We start from the raw sequence: 17,005 nt of genomic DNA, 5'->3' as shown, positions 1-17,005 counted from the left end.
TGCCCTGAATTTGAGTGGGGAAAGGGGGGGATCCCTGTGGAGCTGCACCCCACAGGGGTGTGGAGGAGGGATCTGGGGGGAAGATCCGTGGGGAGAAGCAACCCCCGATGTTGGGGGGCACCCACAGCCCCGGGGTGTGGCCGGGTCACGGTGTCCCCACAGTGCTGCCAGACCTGGGGGACCCCGAGGAGCTTTGGGGACCCTGCACAGCTTTGGGGTCCCCCCGGAGTTCTGGGGACCCTGCACAGCTTTAGGATCCCCGAGGATTTTTGGGGTCCCCAAGGAGTTTTCAGGATCCCGAGGAGCTTTAGGGTCCCCAAGGAGTTTTAGGGACCCTGCAGAGTTTTCAGGACCCCGCAGAGCTTTAGAGTCCCCGCAGAGTTTTGGGGTCCCGGAGGAGTTTCAGGACCCCGCAGAGCTCTGGGGACCCAGCACAGCTTTGGGGTCCCGGAGCAGTTTTGGGTCCCCGCTCACTTTTTGGGACCCCGCGGAGCTTTGAGGCCCCCGGGCGGGGGTGGGCGTGGCACAGGGCGTGGCGCGGTGACGTCACTGCTCATTAGCATGCCCCGCCCCCGGACGCGGTCAGCGCCGGCGTCTCGGGAAAGTTTGTGCGGCCGGGCCGGGCCGGGCCGGGCCGGGATGGACGCGCTCAAGTCCGCGGGCCGGGCCCTGCTGAGGAGCCCCAGCGTCCACAAACCGTCCTGGGCCGGCGGGCGGCACAAGAGTGAGAGCCGAGCCCCTTCCCTGCGCTCCCCGCAGCCCTGCCCGCCCCCGGCCCGCATCCCGCCCGCTCCCGCCCGGCTCTTCCCGGCTCTTCCCGCTCCCGGGCCCCTCTCCGCCCCTTCTTTCCCCTCCGCTTTCCCCCGGCCGCTCTCTCCCGGTCCCCCGCACTCCCTTTTCGCTTTCCTTTAGGTCTCTCTCGCAGCTCTTTTTGCACTTTTAGCCTCACTTTTTGCCGCACGTTTTGCTCCACCCCGCTGCGCGCCCCTTTCCATGCGCTCCGTTCCCCGGGCAGCAGCGGGGCTGGCTGGGTTGGCGGTCCCCGTGTCCCCCCGTGTCCCCCCGTGTCCCCCCCTGTCCCCGTGTCCCCAGCCTGGGACAAGGGCTGCTCTGTGACCCGCTCCCGCTGCTGGCTTTGTCACACGATCGATGTCCCCGCGGCCACCCGGGCCGTGCCAGGCGGGGCCACCCCGCCCCCCCCGAGGCGACATCAAACCTGTGGCTGTGTCTGAGCTGTGACACTGACCCGGGTCACACCTGGCATTAGGGAAAAGCAGCAGCGTGACCCCAGCGGGGCTGGCCTGGGGACAGCGGGGGGGGGGGGGGGCTGTGTGACACCCGCGGGGGCTGTGTGACACCCGCGGGGGCTGGCCCGGGGACAGCCGGGGGGGCTGTGTGACACCCGCGGGGGCTGGCCCGGGGACAGCCGGGGGGGCTGTGTGACACCCACGGGGGCTGTGTGACACCCGCGGGGGCTGTGTGACACCCGCGGGGGCTTTGTGACACCCACGGGGGCTGTGTGACACCCGCGGGGGCTGTGTGACACCCGCGGGGGCTGTGTGACACCCGCGGGGGCTGGCCCGGCAGGGATGTCCCTCGGGGCGCTCCAGAGCCCTCCGTGCCCGTGCCTGGTGCCCCCGGAGGTGCGGGCGGGGTGTGCGGGGTCCCCGGGCTGCCCTTCCCTGCCGGAGCTCCTCGGTGGCGGCGATTAAAGCGCTTCGTTCCCGTGCCAGGGGCTCTGCGTGCCCGCGGCATCAGGGGGTCCCCGGGCTCGGGGGTTTGGGGACAGTGCCCGTCCTTGGCACACGAACCTGCTGCCATCAGCGCCCCTGGCCTGCGGGAATCCTGCCAGGCTCCGTTTTTAACTGGGACCGGCTCAGCACCGCATCCCCCCGTCCTCGGCTGTGCCCTCCGGGGGTGTCGGGTGGGACCCCCGCCCTGGGGACCCCTCCCAGCCCTGTCCCGCCTGTGCCGGGCGCACTGGGGGTGCTGGCAGGGTGCTGGTGGCTCCTGTGCCACCCCGGGGTGCTGGCAGGGTGCTGGTGGCTCCTGTGCCACCCCGGGGTGGCCGCGGGTGTGTCCCGGTCCCCGCAGCCCCGCAGGAGGCTGGGCTGGGGCAGGGAAGCCTCGGGGCTGCTCCGGCTCTCCCATCCCTCCCCAGGGCTGCGGGTTTTCCTCCTGCTCCCGTGGCTGAAGTTGGCTCCTGCGGTGGAATTCAGCCTTAGGAACGCCCCCCTGACTTTCCCCTTGCCCCCACACCTATCCCTGCGTTTGGAGCCCTCCTTCCAACCCAGCACTTCAGGGCAGAGGCCCGTGGGGGTGTCCAAGGGGAGAGCAGAGACCTCTCCTCCCGAGGGGCTCCTCAGGGCTGTGGGTGACTGATTTACCTGACCCGGATCCCAGCAGCTGCCCGGGCTTAGCAGCAAATCCCATTTTCTCCTCTCTGGAGGTGACGCTGTGCAGGGCCAGGTCACCGGGTGGCTCCTGCAGGGCTGCTGCTCTTTGTTGTGGCTCGGGGGTTTGTTGTGGTTCTGTTTTTGCTGCCTTGGAGAGATGCTCTCAAGTGCATCTCAATCATGTTATTATTATTATTAACCTGTTGGTTAATATTATTAACCTATGGCCTTGCTCCTCTGTTTTCTCCCACCCTGGTAATGCTTTTGAAAGCTGCCATTGACTGTTCCTAATGCAGTAAGGATGACTGTAGGGGCTGTTTTAGTCGTGTTAGATCATTTGTTGCTGTGGCTGGCTTATTCCTGAGTATTTCTGAGTCAATTCCCTTTGACCCCCCATTCCTGTTCCCAATATTCCGGTGCACTCTTTTCCCACTCTGCCTCCGAGGTGCTCCTGCTTTCACAGCCCGGCTCTGGGTGCTGATCCTGGGTTAGGGGAGGCTCCAGGGAACACCCGGAGGTGCTGCTGCCTCCCCCCAGAGCCCCCCTGCCCCTCCAGGCTCCAGCACAGCCCTCGGAGGGTGCTGGGGGCAGGGACAGCGCTCAGAGCATGGCCAGAGCCCCTCTGGGTTTCCTGCCCAGTTTTTGGAGGGTTGGGAGGGGAAGGGAGCAGGACCTTGCTGCAGTCCCCAGCCACTGTCCCAGAATGTGGCTCCAGGAGCCTCCTTGTGCCCCCAGAGCTGCCCGAGAACTGGACGGACACGCGGGAGACGCTGCTGGAGGGGATGCAGTTCAGCCTCAAGTACCTGGGCATGACCCTGGTGGAGCAGCCCAAGGGAGAGGAGCTCTCTGCAGCTGCTGTCAAGAGGATCGTGGCCACCGTGAGTGTCCCCGAGTGTCCCTGAGTGGCCCTGCTGGCCCTGCTGGTCAGGGGAGCCTCACTGGGAAGAGTTTCAGAGCTGCTGCTGGGGAGAGCCAGGACTGCAGCTGCAGGGGCTGAGGATTGCAGCTGCAGGGGGGTCAGAATTGCAGCTGCAGGGGGAATCAGGATTGCAGCTGCAGGGGGGTCGGGATTGCAGCTGCAGGGGTGTTGGGATTGCAGCTGCAGGGGCTGAGGATTGCAGCTGCAGGGGGGTCGGGATTGCAGCTGCAGGGGGGTCGGGATTGCAGCTGCAGGGGGGTCGGGATTGCAGCTGCAGGGGCTGAGGATTGCAGCTGCAGGGGCTGAGGATTGCAGCTGCAGGGGGGTCGGGATTGCAGCTGCAGGGGTGTTGGGATTGCAGCTGCAGCCCCTGCAGGGCTGTGGGAGGAACTGGGGCAGTTGCAGGCACTGGGAGCCGCTGGGCTCAGCCCGGGCTGTGGGATGGGGCACACTGGGGGAAGCTGGTTTGTGGCTCAGCTCTGGCTCCCCGTGATAAGCCGGGTGTGTGAGGGGGCTCTGACCCGCTGGGATCAGCCTGCCCCGGGGCTGGGTGCCCTCCTCGGGGCAGGAACAGCCCTTGGAGCGTGGCCAGCGCTGTTCTGGGTTTTCCTGCCCAGGATTTGGGGGGTTGAGAGGGGAAGGGAGCGGGACAGCTTCCTGCAGTCCCCAGCCACGGCAGCCACTGTTCCTCTGGCACCTCAGAGGGATGGATCAGCCCTCATCCCTGATTCCCGGCCCTCCTCCCTTATTCCCGGCCCTCCTCCCTGATCCCCAGCCCTCCTCCTGATCCCCAGCCCTCTCCCTGATTCCCAGCCCTCCTCCCTGATTCCCAGCCCTCCTCCCTGATTCCCAGCCCTCCTCCCTGATTCCCAGCCCTCCTCCCTGATTCCCAGCCCTCCTCCAGCTCGGATCCTCCCCCCGGGTAAAATTAAGGCTCCTTCCAGCCCTTGTAAAAGTGAATGAGGCAGAGCCCCAGCGGTGCCACAAAGCTCAGTGGGGCGGGGAGTGCTGGATCTCTCCTGGCAGGTGCTGGGCTGGGCCAGGGGAGGAGGGAATTTCTCCATGGAACGGGAGGGGCTGGCAGAGCCCTGCTCTGACCCGCTGGGAACGGAGCCCTGCAGTGAATCCCGGGGCTGGGGCAGCCTCGGAGGGGCAGGAGTGCTCTGGGCACGGCTCTGAGGTGGGGCTGAGGGCTCCAGCCTGCAGCTCTCTGGACGTGCATTCTCTCCTTGGGGCAGCCAGCTGGATGTGAGCTGCAGGCTGGAAGCACCAGGCCAGTAAAGAGGAGAAAGTGGCTCCTAAAAGCCTGGTTGGGGCTGATGTCCTGCCCAGGGGGTGCTTTGGCACTGGAGGGGTTTTGGCAGCACTGGGAGCCCACATTGCCCACCCTGCTGCCAGCACAGCGCCTGTGGCCCTACTGGTGGCCCTGGGTGTCACCAGAGGAGCCTCCAGGTCATGCTGGTGGCCCTGGGTGTCACCAGAGCAGCCTCCAGGCCGTGCTGGTGGCCCTGGGTGTCACCAGAGCGGCCTCCAGGTCATGCTGGTGGCCCTGGGTGTCACCAGAGGAGCCTCCAGGTCGTGCTGGTGGCCCTGGGTGTCACCAGAGGAGCCTCCAGGCCGTGCTGGTGGCCCTGGGGACATCCCTGCGGAGGTGCTGGGCTGGCAGTGCTGTGCCCAGCCCTGCCTGGTGCACGGCAGCACAAATCCCTGCTCAGGGCAGGGAAGGGGGGGTTAAGCTGGGCTTTGTCCCACTGCAGCAGGGTCCCCGTGGTGGTGCCAGGGTGGCTCCCCAGAGCCTGCTCACACCTTTGGAGGTGCCAGCGTTGACAGCCTGGGGCTTCCCCTCTCCCTTTCCCTCCCAAAGGCAAAAGCGAGTGGAAAGAAGCTGCAGAAGGTGACACTGAAGGTGTCACCCCGGGGGATTGTGCTGAGGGACAGCAGGACCAACGAGCTCATCGAGAACATCTCCATTTACAGGTGGGTGCTGCCTGCTCCCCTGGCTCTGTGCCTGCCCCTCATCCCCCTGTGCTGCAGAGGAGCGGGGAGGGCGCTGGGGCTGAGTTCAGGTGAATTTAGAGCTGATTTCCAGGGTGCAGAGGGGTCAGAGCCCCCCTGAGCTGGGACTGAGGGCTGAGCTCTCCCATCCCAGGGGATTTGTGCCCGTCCAGGGCTGCTCTGGGGTGCTGGAAGGGCCCTGTGCCAGCACAGGGACCTGTCCTGGCTTTGGCACTGTCACCAGAGAGTGGCCATGAGGTTTTGGGGGAAATGGGAGAACGGAGTGAACTCCCAGTGCCTCTGTAATAATTCCAGAGAACAGCTCCGCTCTGAGAAACAGAATTTAGGCCACTGGGCAGAGACAGCTCACAGGGAAGAAAATAAATTACGTGTAACTAAATTTTGAATGTGGCTTCTTGAAGTCCCCTCCCTGCAAACTCTGGGGGACAGAGGGAGCAGAGCTGAAGGGGCAACAGGGCCATGCAGGAGCTCCCCCTGAAGCATCCCCCCTTCTCCTGGGGTTTTCTCCTTCTTTATCTCCTGTGTGATCAGGGGAGAGCCTTTGCTGGCTGCCAGCTCCTCCCGCCCTGCACTGAGGCTGTGCTCAGCCCTGCTGGGGCTGATGCTCAGTCTGAGCTCCCCAAACCTCTCACCCCGCTGCTCTTCCAGAGCCTGGTTTGGCATTCCAGAGTCAGCCCTGCCCTGCTGGGGGGCTGGGGGAGACCCAGAGATGCTGGGGAAGCTCCAGAGGGGAGCCTGAGCCCCCTCCCACCTTCCCTGAGCTCAGGGGGCTCGGAGCACTTTGATCAGTTTGGGTCCATTTGCACATTGGGGTTTAATTGCCCAATTCCAGCTTTGTAATTACAGCTTCAGCCACCCCTGTTTGTGCTTTTGGGCTGAAAGTTGTAAAAGTTGTCCTGGGTGTGCAGCAGGGGAAGGATTTGTTTTGTGTCCCTGCTCTGTGCAGAGCTGAGTGACCCTGACTGAGCTCAGAGCTGCACCCTGGGCAGCACAGGGGCTGGAATACAGGGAATTAAAACTCAATTAAAACTGGGAGGGAGCTGTGCCCAGCCTGGGGATGTCCCTGTGCTGGCCCTGGTGCCCCAGGAGGGTCTGGAGCCCCCCTGGAGCTCAGAGCCCCCCTGTGTCCCTGTGCCTTTCAGGATCTCCTACTGCACAGCAGACAAGAGCCACGACAAAGTGTTCGCCTACATCGCCCAGAACCAGCTGAGTGAGAGCCTGGAGTGCCACGCCTTCCTGAGCAGCAAGAGGAAAATGGTCAGGGGGGGACAGGGGGGGACAGGGGGACACACAGGGGCTGCAGGGTCACACAGGGGCTGCTTGGAACCCTCCTGGGATCTTTTCCTGCTGATTCCGTGCTCCAGGGTGGGAAGGGGCCTGGTGAGAAGAGACAGAAGTGGGGCAAGGAGAGCCCTGGTGGAGCCAGGCAGGGGCTTTAGGGGAGGAGAAGGGCAGGTCAGAGCCCTGTGCCCCCCGAAATCCTGCCCTGGTGCCTCCTGCACGGGGAGTGGGGTGTCCCAGATCCCACCCTGTGCACCCCAGCAGGGTCCTCAGGACCATCCCTGTGCCTGGGCCCGGCCACCACAGCCCTGTTCATCCCCTCTCCCTCTCCTTTTTCCTTGGAGGGAATAATGGGAGCTACAAGTTGTCTCTGCTCTCCTCGGCTGTGCTGCCATCCTTGCCTGGCCGAGATAAGCCTCGCTCTGCAAATTAAAATTTAAATCTTCCTGGTGCTAAAAGAATTATCTGAGTGCTGCATCAGCTCAGTGCATCCCCCTCCAAATAAAGTTCTCCAGAGCCTTTTGTGGCAAGAACTGGGAATGATTTCCCTTTTCCTGGTGTGTAGGATGCAGGAACATCCTGCTGCTGAGGTGATCCCTGCTCCCAGCCTGGAGCCAGCCCTGCCCGGGGCAGGGTCCCTGGATGCACCACAGCTCCCCGTCACAGGCATATAATTAGTCCATAATTTTAGTTCCTGGATAATTCTCACCAGTGGCTGGGTCTATTAAACTTGATTCAGATGTGACAGCTTAAATTGTAAACAGCTGTGAGGAGTTTCATACTTAATTACCATATTTAAGGTTTTTTTGCCATAAAGCATTTGCACTTCCATCAAGGATGTAAATAGCTCCCACATTCAAATGAGCTCTCCTGCCTGCCAGCCTTAATTGGCACTGCTGCCTCTGGGGGTCTCCTGGCCCCCCTGCCTGGATGTTTTGGGGCTCTGCCCGTGTCCCCCCCACGTCCCTGTGCAGGTTCTGGGTTTGTTGTGTTCACAACTGGGAAACAAACCCAGCCTGGAGCTGCTGGGAGCCTTCCCTGCTCTCTGCTGGGGCTGGGGCTGCTCCTGAGCTGGTGGAGGTGACATTCCTGTCCCTGCTGGTCCTCCTGGGCTGGTGGAGGTGACATTCCTGTCCCTGCTGGTCCTCCTGAGCTGGTGGAGGTGACATTCCTGTCCCTGCTGGTCCTCCTGAGCTGGTGGAGGTGACATTCCTGTCCCTGCTGGTCCTCCTGAGCTGGTGGAGGTGACATTCCTGTCCCTGCTGGTCCTCCTGGGCTGGTGGAGGTGACATTCCTGTCCCTGGGGGTTCGCCTGCAGGGCTGGCAGGGAGGGGTCTGTGTGGCCCTCCCAGGGGCAGCTGCTGTGTCCCCATGCTCAGCTCCCCCCGTGCCAGCCCTGTGCCCTCCCTGGCTGATTTTTCAGTGATTTTTTTTTCAGTGATTTTTTTTCAGTGATTTTTTTTTCAGTGATTCCAGCGGTTGATTTCAGAGATTCCAGTGACTGATTTCAGTGAATCCAGTGATGGATTTCAGAGATTTTAGTGATGGATTTCAGAGATTTCAGTGATTGATTTCAGTGACTGATTTCAGAGATTTCAGCAGTTGATTCCAGTGATTTCAGTGATTGATTCCAGTGATTTCTCGGCGGTTCCAGCCCCGCTCACTCCCTGCTCTCCCCCCCAGGCTCAGGCTGTCACCCTCACCGTGGCCCAGGCCTTCAGGCTGGCCTTCGAGTTCTGGCAGGCAGCGAAGGAGGGTGAGTGTCCCTGTCCCTGTCCCTGTCCCTGTCCCTGTCCCTGTCCCTGTCCCTGTCCCTGCTCGGGGGCTGCCCTGGGGGCTCCTCCAGCCGTCCCTAAGAGCCCAAAGCAGTGATGGGATTGTGATGGGATTGTGGTGGGATTGTGGTGGGATTGTGATGGGATTGTGGTGGGATTGTGGTGGGATTGTGATGGGATTGTGATGGGATTGTGATGGGATTGTGATTGGGATTTTGATGGGATTTCCCTCCCTTGCAGAGAAGGAGAAGAGGGAAAGGGCCATCCTGGAGGCAGAAGGGACCAGCAGCCCCGGCTCAGGAGCTCCTGCACACCCTGGGACAGGTGAGGCACAGGGGAGCCTGCCCTGGCCATGGGGACTGTCCCTGGCCATGGGGACTGTCCCTGGGGAGTGGGGACTGTCCCTGAGGGCTGGGGACTGTCCCTGAGGGCTGGGATTGTCCCTGGGCCATGGGGACTGTCCCTGAGGGCTGGGATTGTCCCTGGGCCATGGGGACTGTCCCTGAGGGCTGGGGACTGTCCCTGGGGAATGGGGATTGTCCCTGAGGGCTGGGGACTGTCCTTGGGCCATGGGGACTGTCCCTGAGGGCTGGGGACTGTCCCTGGGGAATGGGGATTGTCCCTGAGGGCTGGGGACTGTCCTTGGGCCATGGGGACTGTCCCTTGGGGGTGGGATTGTCCCTGAGGGCTGGGGATTGTCCCTGAGGGCTGGGGACTGTCCCCGAGGGGTGATATTGTCCCTGAGGGCTGGGGACTGTCCCCGAGGGGTGATATTGTCCCTGGGGAATGGGGATTGTCCCCGGACAGGGCAGGGACAGCCTGAGGGATTTGCCCCAAGCAGGACAAGCTCCTGGGAGGGTTCTGCAGCATTTCAGAGCTCCTGGCTGCCAGCTGAGCCTTCCCTCTCCCCCTGCAGCACCCCCTGTGCCACCCCAAATCTGTTCACTCCTGCCCCGGGCCAATTGGCTGTAATGAGCTCAGCCTGGATCTGCACCCCCGGGCCGGGGCTGGGGCCGGGGCTGTGCCAGCCCCAAACGCCCCCGGGCTGAGGGAGGAGCACACCCAGGCGCCCCTGGGCAAGGGGAGGGTGTGAAATAAAGCAGAGAAATCAGAAATCCCCTCCCAGAGCAGCCCCTGGGTCCTGTGCTGCCTCTGAGGTGCGGGACAGGGACAAGAGGGACAAAAGGCTAATCATTCCTCCATGCTGGCCACGGAGATAAGAGGATTTGGCACGCAGAAAAATAGCTTTAAACTGGGCTTTCTTCCAGGCTGGCACATCCTGCTTCTTCCAGGGAAGGCTCAGGGTTGGAGGAATCTCTCCCAAGGGGTGGCACACCAGGATAAATCCAGCCTGGGGCTGCCAGGGGTGCTGGAGTGAGCTCCAGCCTCTCCCTGGGGATGCTCCAGAGCTGGGCTGCTCCTGCACCCACCCCAGGGCAGGCTCCTGGGGAGGGTCTGAGGCTCCCCAAGGTCTGGACTTCACCCAGGGCAGGATTTGCCCTCAGCCTATAAAACACCGGTGCAGCTTTGTAAAACGTTGTGGGCTGAGCTGAGCCCAGGGGCTGCTGTGGCCTGGGGCTCATCCTGAACACGAGTGGGCACCCCAGAGCCTTCCCAAGGGCTGCTGGAGGGACTGGGAGCTCCCCAGGGCTGACCTGGACCTGCTGGGTCAAGCACAGCCCCTGGGGCGGGTGCAGCTCCTCAGGGCTCAGCTCTGGGGCTGCCCTGCAGGGATTTGCTGCAGCCCCTCCATTGCATTCCTGCAGGGAAGGGATTCCTGCAGGGAAGTGACTCCTGCAGGGAAGTGACTCCTGCAGGGAAGGGATTCCTGCAGGGAAGTGACTCCTGCAGAAGGGTCTGGCTGTGCCTGTCCTCCCCCCTCACCCCTCTCTGCTCTGCCCACAGCAGCAGCCATGGGGAACTTGCTGGATTTGGAGGACCCTGCCCGATCCCCCCTGGGCAGCAGCACAGAGTCCCCAGGGCTGGACAGGAGCGGCTTCGGGCCCAGCCCCTCGGTCAACAACAACGTGGTGTGGGTAAGGGACAGCCTGGAGGGTCCAGCGCCCACCCTGGGCTGCTCCTGGCCTCAGCCGGGGGCTGTGGGGTGGCTGAGCTGCTCTGGGTGCCCAGAGCTGGAAATTTGGATTTGAGTGTTCCATGGCTGCTGCCCTGTGAGGGGTAAATGAACAGGGTGGCAAAAAAATGAACAGGGTGGCAAAGCCCCGTGGAAAAAGCTGCAGCCAGGGGGTTGAATGTTCCTTGTTGTGTTTCTCAGTGGTTTTCACTTAATTGAGAGCCCACCCAGCTGCTCTGCTCAGGGCAGGGATCGTTCCCTTGATGGCTTTTGTTTACTGCTCACTAAAGCCAGGTTATATTTATGTTCGTGTCTGTGGGGGCTTGGAAACGTCCTCAGTCCTCTGCCTTAATTGTTCCTGGATCCCTGATGGGAAAGTGCTGCTGAGGAGCCTCCCCACAGCCCAGGGCTCCATCAGTCCCTCCAGACTGGAACAGGGTGGGGCTGGCTGGGATTTTGGGAAGGAATTCCCGCCTGTGGCTGCCCCTGGGTCCCTGGCAGTGCCCGAGGCCAGGCTGGAGCACTGGAGGTGCCCTGCCCGTGGCAGTGGGGTGGGATTCCAGGTCCCTTCCCACCCAAACCATTCCCTGGTTCTCTGAGCACCAGGCAGCCCTGGAGCCCCACCTGCCCTGGGGTCCCATTCCCCTCCCTGGAGCCTGCTGGATTTTGGGGAGTTGCAGGAGAAATGCCTTTGCCTGGAGCCCGTTCCTCGAGCCTGAGGCTCTCCAGGTTAAACCTGAAGATCAGCTCTAAGGCTGACTCAAATCCTGGAGGCTTATCAGCAATCTCCAATCCCTCCCTGCTTAGAGTTCTCATACTTTACTCATTAATTGCATTAAGCCTGTAAGAGCATCACAGGATTTTGGGAACGGTCCTGGCCGCAGCGGAGCCCAGCACGGAGCAGGGAAAACCTCTCACCCCACAGCCCCAGGGCTGTCCTGGGAAGCCTGGCAGAGCAGAGAGAAGGGCTCCCAGAGCTCCCAGAGCTGTGCCAGTGCTCAGATCCCCCTGATCCTGATCCAGAACAGCCCCAGGGGCTCCTGGAGAGCTCCAGGTCCCTCCTCGGTGCAGGACACGCGGAGCTGGGAGATGAGGGAAGGGTTAATGCAGAGGTGAGGGAAGGGTTAATGCAGAGGTGAGGGAAGGGTTAATGCAGAGATAAAGGAAGGGTTAATGCAGAGGTGATTGAGGCACTCAGGAGCAAACAAACACGGGTATTTTATATTTTTTTTGCCTGGGTGCAGAGCCAGATCTCTAAATACACACTTTCCTGCAGTTCTCTTAGCAACTACTTGTCTCTCTTTTTATCTCTTAACAAAGGAAATGGATGATGGTCTCGACGAGGCGTTTTCAAGGTAATTCTCATAACTCCCTTCAGGAGGGGAGCAGCCCCAGAGACTTGACTGGTGACTGGCTTTTAATAATTCTCCTTCATCTCATCGGGGCTGTGATCTGACCCAGGCACTGCCCCACCAGAGCCTCAGCTGGTAATTGAAAGATGGGCTGTAAGGCTGCCTGATAAGCCAAATATTTTGACAACCTTTTAAGGATGGAGAGAGGCTGTGTGTGATAGGGAATTTAATTCCCCCAGCAGTTGCTGTGTCTGCTCCCACTCCCGAGGCTTTTTCAGCCCGCTGGTCCCAACTTCTGGCACCGGGGGCTTTGCTCTTCCTCAGCCCACAAATTCCTGGCCATCGGTTCATGGGGTGTATTCCTCTTTCCACTCCAAACTAAAGGCTTCCCTGCCTGCTGAGCAACCCAGCAAAGCCAAACAAGCCCGTTTCCCTTGGGGTGGGTTTTCCTGCGTGTCCCAGCAGGGTTGGTGTGGTTTATGTCAGTCCCATCCTCCTCTTCCTCCTCCTCTTCCTCCCCCTGGGGCTGGGAGGTGCTGGAGGAGGGGGTGAGGCAGGAGAAGGGTTTGCAGCAGTTCCTGAGCAGTTCCTGGCTCTGGGGGTGATTTACAGCTCCCCCTGCCCGGGCTGGGGCTGCAGAAGGGGCTGTGGATGTCCTGCCCTGCTCCCTGCCCAGCTCTGGGTTTGTGCTGTGTCCTGCCCTGCTCCTGCTGAGCTGTCACAGCCCCCGGGCCTCTGGTGACTCAGAGTTTGGGCTGCTGCTCCTGCAGCACTCCCAAAGCCCTTCCTGCCACATCAGCACCGCTGCACATTTCTCTGCTTTGGTCAAAACTGGGGCTCCATCTCAGGATTTTTGGAGGTTGTGCCTGCCCTGGCTGAACCCCCAAATGTCTGGGTTAACCTCCAGCCCCAGAGCTGCAGATTTTCACAGGGGCACTGAAATCACACAGCAGCAAGCTGGGGCTCCTTGGGGTTTGTGAAACATCTGGGGTGAGGAGCTCCTGCAGCCGAGCCCGGGGCTGTGGGACAAAGCTGAGGCAGGGACAGGCAGGGCTGAGTCACTGCCGGCTCCGGGGATGGCTGGGGATGGGCAGGGATGGGCAGGGATGTGTGGGATGGGCAGGATCCGTGGGATGGGCAGGGATCCGTGGGATGGGCAGGGATGTGTGGGATGGGCAGGGATGGGCAGGGATGGGCAGGGATGGGCAGGAATGTGTGGGATGGGCAGGGATGGGCAGGGATGTGTGGGATGGACAGGGATGTGTGGGATGTGCAGGATCCATGGGATGGGCAGGATCCATGGGATGTGCAGGATCCATGGGATGGGCAGGATCTGTGGGATGGGCAGGATCTGTGGGATGGGCAGGATCCATGGGATGGGCAGGGATCCGTGGGGTGGGCAGGGATCCGTGGGGTGGGCAGGGATCCGTGGGGTGGGCAGGGATCTGTGGGATGGGCAGGGATGGGCAGGATCCATGGGATGGGCAGGATCCATGGGATGGGCAGGATCCGTGGGATGGGCAGGATCTGTGGGATGGGCAGGATCTGTGGGATGCCAGCCTGCACATTCCCGGGATGCCTGCAGGGGAAGGCAGCAGCCCAGCCTGGCAGTGCTGTGAATTCTCTGTGCCAGCTCCCTGCTGCCTTTCCCCCTTCCTGGGAGTTTCCACCCCGCTGGAGGGTGTTGGGGTGTGGAGCTGCAGCTCTGGGGGTGCAGCTGGAGTTAAATTCACTTCTCTGGAGGCACCTGAGCATCAGCAAAAAACCTTTGGGCATGGTGGGCACCACGGGTCGAGTTTTTGGGGTGTCTTCATTGAAGACTCTGGCGATGGGTGGCTGTAAAATAAAGTCCTTTATTGAAGGCTCAATCAGCCTCACGAAGGCAGAGTTGACACAGTCTGAGCCAGCAAAGTCCCAAGCAGAAGCAGTGACAGCAGCAGCAGCAGCGTGTTCGTGTCCCCTGCACGTTCTCAGTGCATTTTTATTCTGTTTTTAGCTGTGCTTTGCTCTGTTTCTGTGCCCTCTCAGTGTTCTGGTGTTCTCAGTGCATTTTCACTCTGTTTTTAGCTGTGCTTTGCTCTGTTTCTGTGCCCTCTCAGTGTTCTGGCCTTCTCAGTGCATTTTCACTCTGTTTTTAGCTGTGCTTTGCTCTGTTTCTGTGCCCCCCCAGGCTGGCCCAGTCGAGAACAAACCCGCAGGTGCTGGACACGGGGCTGACAGCTCAGGACATGCAGGGGGCAGAGACCCTGTCCCCCCTGGACTGGAACAAAATCGACGCCGGCGCGGCAGAGAAGGACGATCTGTTCCTGTTCTGAGGGCATCCACCAGGGAAAAACCACTCCCAGCCCCTGGCCTGCATCCTTCTGGAACCAGGGAACCCCTCCAGGGCTCTTCAGCAGCTCAGAGGATGCCACAGCCCAGTTTAGACCAAAGCTTCAGAAACCTAACGCGGATTTTTATACCTTGCTTTTTATCTAAACCACGAGACGCTCTTGGACATGTTTATTCACAGTTTACAAGTGCTCCTGGGGGTGTGGGGGGCACCTGCACCCCCCGGGGGAGCTGCAGCAGTGCCTGTTCCCCCTGCAGGCCCCGCCAGAGCCCCTCTGGAGCTCCCCCAGCAAAGGGCAGGGCTGCAGACACAGCTCTGAGCGTTCCTCATCCCCTCTGAGCAGCATCACCTGCCTGGCTCTGCAGGGAGGGGTCTGCAGCAGGGTGAGAGCAGAGAGGGGCTTTGTGGCTTTGTGTGAGTGTCTGTGGCACTGTCACAGCTGTCACTCAGCCCCGGGCCCAGCCCTGCCCTCGCCGCTCCCTGTGGGGATTGAGGCTTTAGAACCCAAAGACTCCACCAAGTTTTGCACTTTAGGACTCGCACTGACAGCAATGGTCCGAATTGTCAAGGTAAGCAGTGCCTGGAAGTTCTCCTCAGAAGCTATTCACCCAAAAAGAACCCACCTGGCAATGCTGCAGCTCTGCCTCACCTCGACATCCCAAAGCTCCGGCGGCTTTAAACACAAAACCAGCAGGGAGGAAGGGTTTGTTCTGCTCAGTTCTGCTGGCAAGGGCGGCCTGGGAGGACCAGCAGCACCACAGGTCCTGTCCAGGAACTTGTTCCTGCCTCAGAGCCGTGTGATTTTGCTCGCTGGGTGGGTTTGGGTCAGGCAGGAGCGGTCCCTGAGGGGCTCCCAGCCCTTCTCCCTGGCAGCCACAGCTCCCAGGGGCTCAGGAAGCTCCAGCTACCCCTGGAACTGAAAATCAGACACGGAGGTAGGAAACTTATGCTAATTAAAAGATTGAGTTTAATGATCCTAAATAGTTGCACTGACACCTCGCAGTGTTTGTGGCCTTATGTGAAGTGTACTAATCTGTTTTATAGATTTGTAACTCGGGTTTGAAGCACTAATTCATTCCCCAGATAGCTCTTTAGAACTCCCTTCAAACTGCTCACAGGAAGGGAAAAAACCCTCCCTGTCAGCTGTAAGGGTTCATTAGGAAGCAGCTGAGTGACTCTGACTTAGATTGGAGATATTTTTTCCCCCCAAGTGTGAGTGTGAGAAGGTGTTGAGGACTCGTGGCGCTGACTCATCAGGGCCCTGATCAAACCTGTGCTCTGTGGGTGCTGCAGGGGGGAGTTGGAGCAGTTTTCGTGTGCCCAGGGCTGCCCTGAGCCCCGGGGATGGGAGGGATCAGCAGGGCTGGGGCTGCAGGCACAGGGCACACACAGGGCCAGCAGTGCCTGCAGCCAGCCCTGAAATCCCCAAAAACCAGGGTGGGGTGTGAGGATTTCTGTGTGCATTCACCTCTCTCCTTTCCTAGAGACTCCCAACACCCTCCGTGTGTCTGGAGTGGTTCTTTTTTAAGAAGACCTGACGCTGTAAAGAATATTCTGTACTGAGGGGAATAAAAACTCTGCCATTTTTTGGAGCCTCCTCCATGCTGGGTAACTTAATTTTTTTATTTTTCCCTGTGGTTCCTTTATTGTGTGGCAGCTTTTGTGTCTCCGGGTCCTGCCTGTCCCTGCTGAGTGGCAGCACCAGGAGAGTCCTGGGGAGGGGGGTCCAGAGCTGCAGTTGGGCACTGAGCCCTGATGCCAGGGGGTGCTGGGGGGGTGCCAGGGGGTGCTGGGGGGTGCCAGGGGGTCCTGGGGGGTGCCAGGGGGTGCTGGGGGGCTGCCAGGGGGTGCTGGGGGGTGCCAGGGGGTCCTGGGGGGTGCCAGGGGGTGCTGGGGGGCTGTCAGGGGGTGCTGGGGGCTGTCAGGGGGTGCTGGGGGCTGCCAGGGGCTGCCAGGGGGTGCTGGGGGGCTGCCGGGGGGCTGCCAGGGGGTGCTTTGGGGATGCTGGGGGGCTGCCAGGGGGTGCTGGGGGCTGCCAGGGGTGCTGGGGGGCTGCAGGATGCTCAGAGGATGCAGGACCCGGCCCTGTGGGGCTGCTTTGGCCACCAGCAAGGCTCTGATGAAAGGGGAGAGGAGGGAGCTCCATGTTCCAGGCTCATCTGCACATAAAGAGCGGCATCAACCCCCCAGATCTCTTCACTGGCAGAGTTTCTGTGCCACAAAGTGCTTTTCTCTGGGGGCAGCTGGAATTTGTGCCTTGTAGGCAGGGGCTCTGCAGAGCCACCTCCCCTCCGGCCCTGCTAACCAAAATAAATCCACCAGAAGTTCATTTTTCAGCTGAAACTGCCTGTTCCAGGGTGAGCTGTCCCAGATGATGAGTGCTGAGCCCTCATGCATAACTGATGGCCCTGCTGAGGAACAAATTGATCCCTCAGTTCTGATGTGACCTTTTCTGAGCTGCCAGTTATGGAACTGCCAGCAGCCCTGCCAGGGAGGGAGGAATTCACTGCTGTGCCATGGAAAGGGGGCTGGGGGCTGCTGGCTCTGCTGCCCCGGCCCCACATTGCCCCAGGGAGGATGTGGGGTGGCTCTGGTGGCCGTCCCTGCCCTGGAGCAGCACAGAGGTGTTGGTGTGGGACACTCTGGGCTGTCACCCTGCCTTGTGGAGGGGCTGGGACACTCTGGGCTGTCACCCTGCCTTGTGGAGGGGCTGGCACAGCTCCTGACAGAGCTGGCACTGCAGTGCCAGAGATCCACAAACTGCTCCGAGGGTTTCGCTGTTTTCTGCCCCCTTCAGAGGAAATTTTGCTGCTCCTCCATGATCCCCCCAGGGACTGGTGCCAGCCTGAGGCTGCTGGAG

At 61.1% G+C, this 17,005-nt stretch overlaps 1 protein-coding gene across 2 annotated transcripts; it reads left to right on the top strand.

Moving 5' to 3' along the window:
* The first annotated feature begins 531 nt into the window (after positions 1–531).
* Positions 532–15,787, top strand: LDLRAP1 (low density lipoprotein receptor adaptor protein 1). 2 transcript variants are annotated; one of them, XM_063418934.1, is made up of 9 exons: positions 532–724; positions 3,132–3,274; positions 5,180–5,292; positions 6,474–6,588; positions 8,296–8,368; positions 8,628–8,711; positions 10,296–10,423; positions 11,782–11,816; positions 13,984–15,787. In XM_063418934.1, the coding sequence occupies exons 1-9, from the start codon at positions 562–564 to the stop codon at positions 14,126–14,128; spliced, it is 999 nt and encodes a 332-aa protein (XP_063275004.1). In that variant the 5' UTR covers positions 532–561; the 3' UTR covers positions 14,129–15,787. The 2 variants fall into 2 exon arrangements, with proteins under 2 accessions (XP_063275004.1, XP_063275003.1); XM_063418933.1 differs by having other exon boundaries at positions 537–724; positions 10,293–10,423; positions 13,984–15,779.
* The last annotated feature ends 1,218 nt before the right edge of the window (positions 15,788–17,005 follow it).

This window comes from Prinia subflava, chromosome 24 (genome assembly GCF_021018805.1).
Source record: "Prinia subflava isolate CZ2003 ecotype Zambia chromosome 24, Cam_Psub_1.2, whole genome shotgun sequence".
In the NCBI taxonomy this organism is placed as follows: Eukaryota; Metazoa; Chordata; class Aves; order Passeriformes; family Cisticolidae; genus Prinia; species Prinia subflava.
Note: the sequence above shows the minus strand (reverse complement) of the source record. Positions and strands in the feature narration are given on the sequence as shown.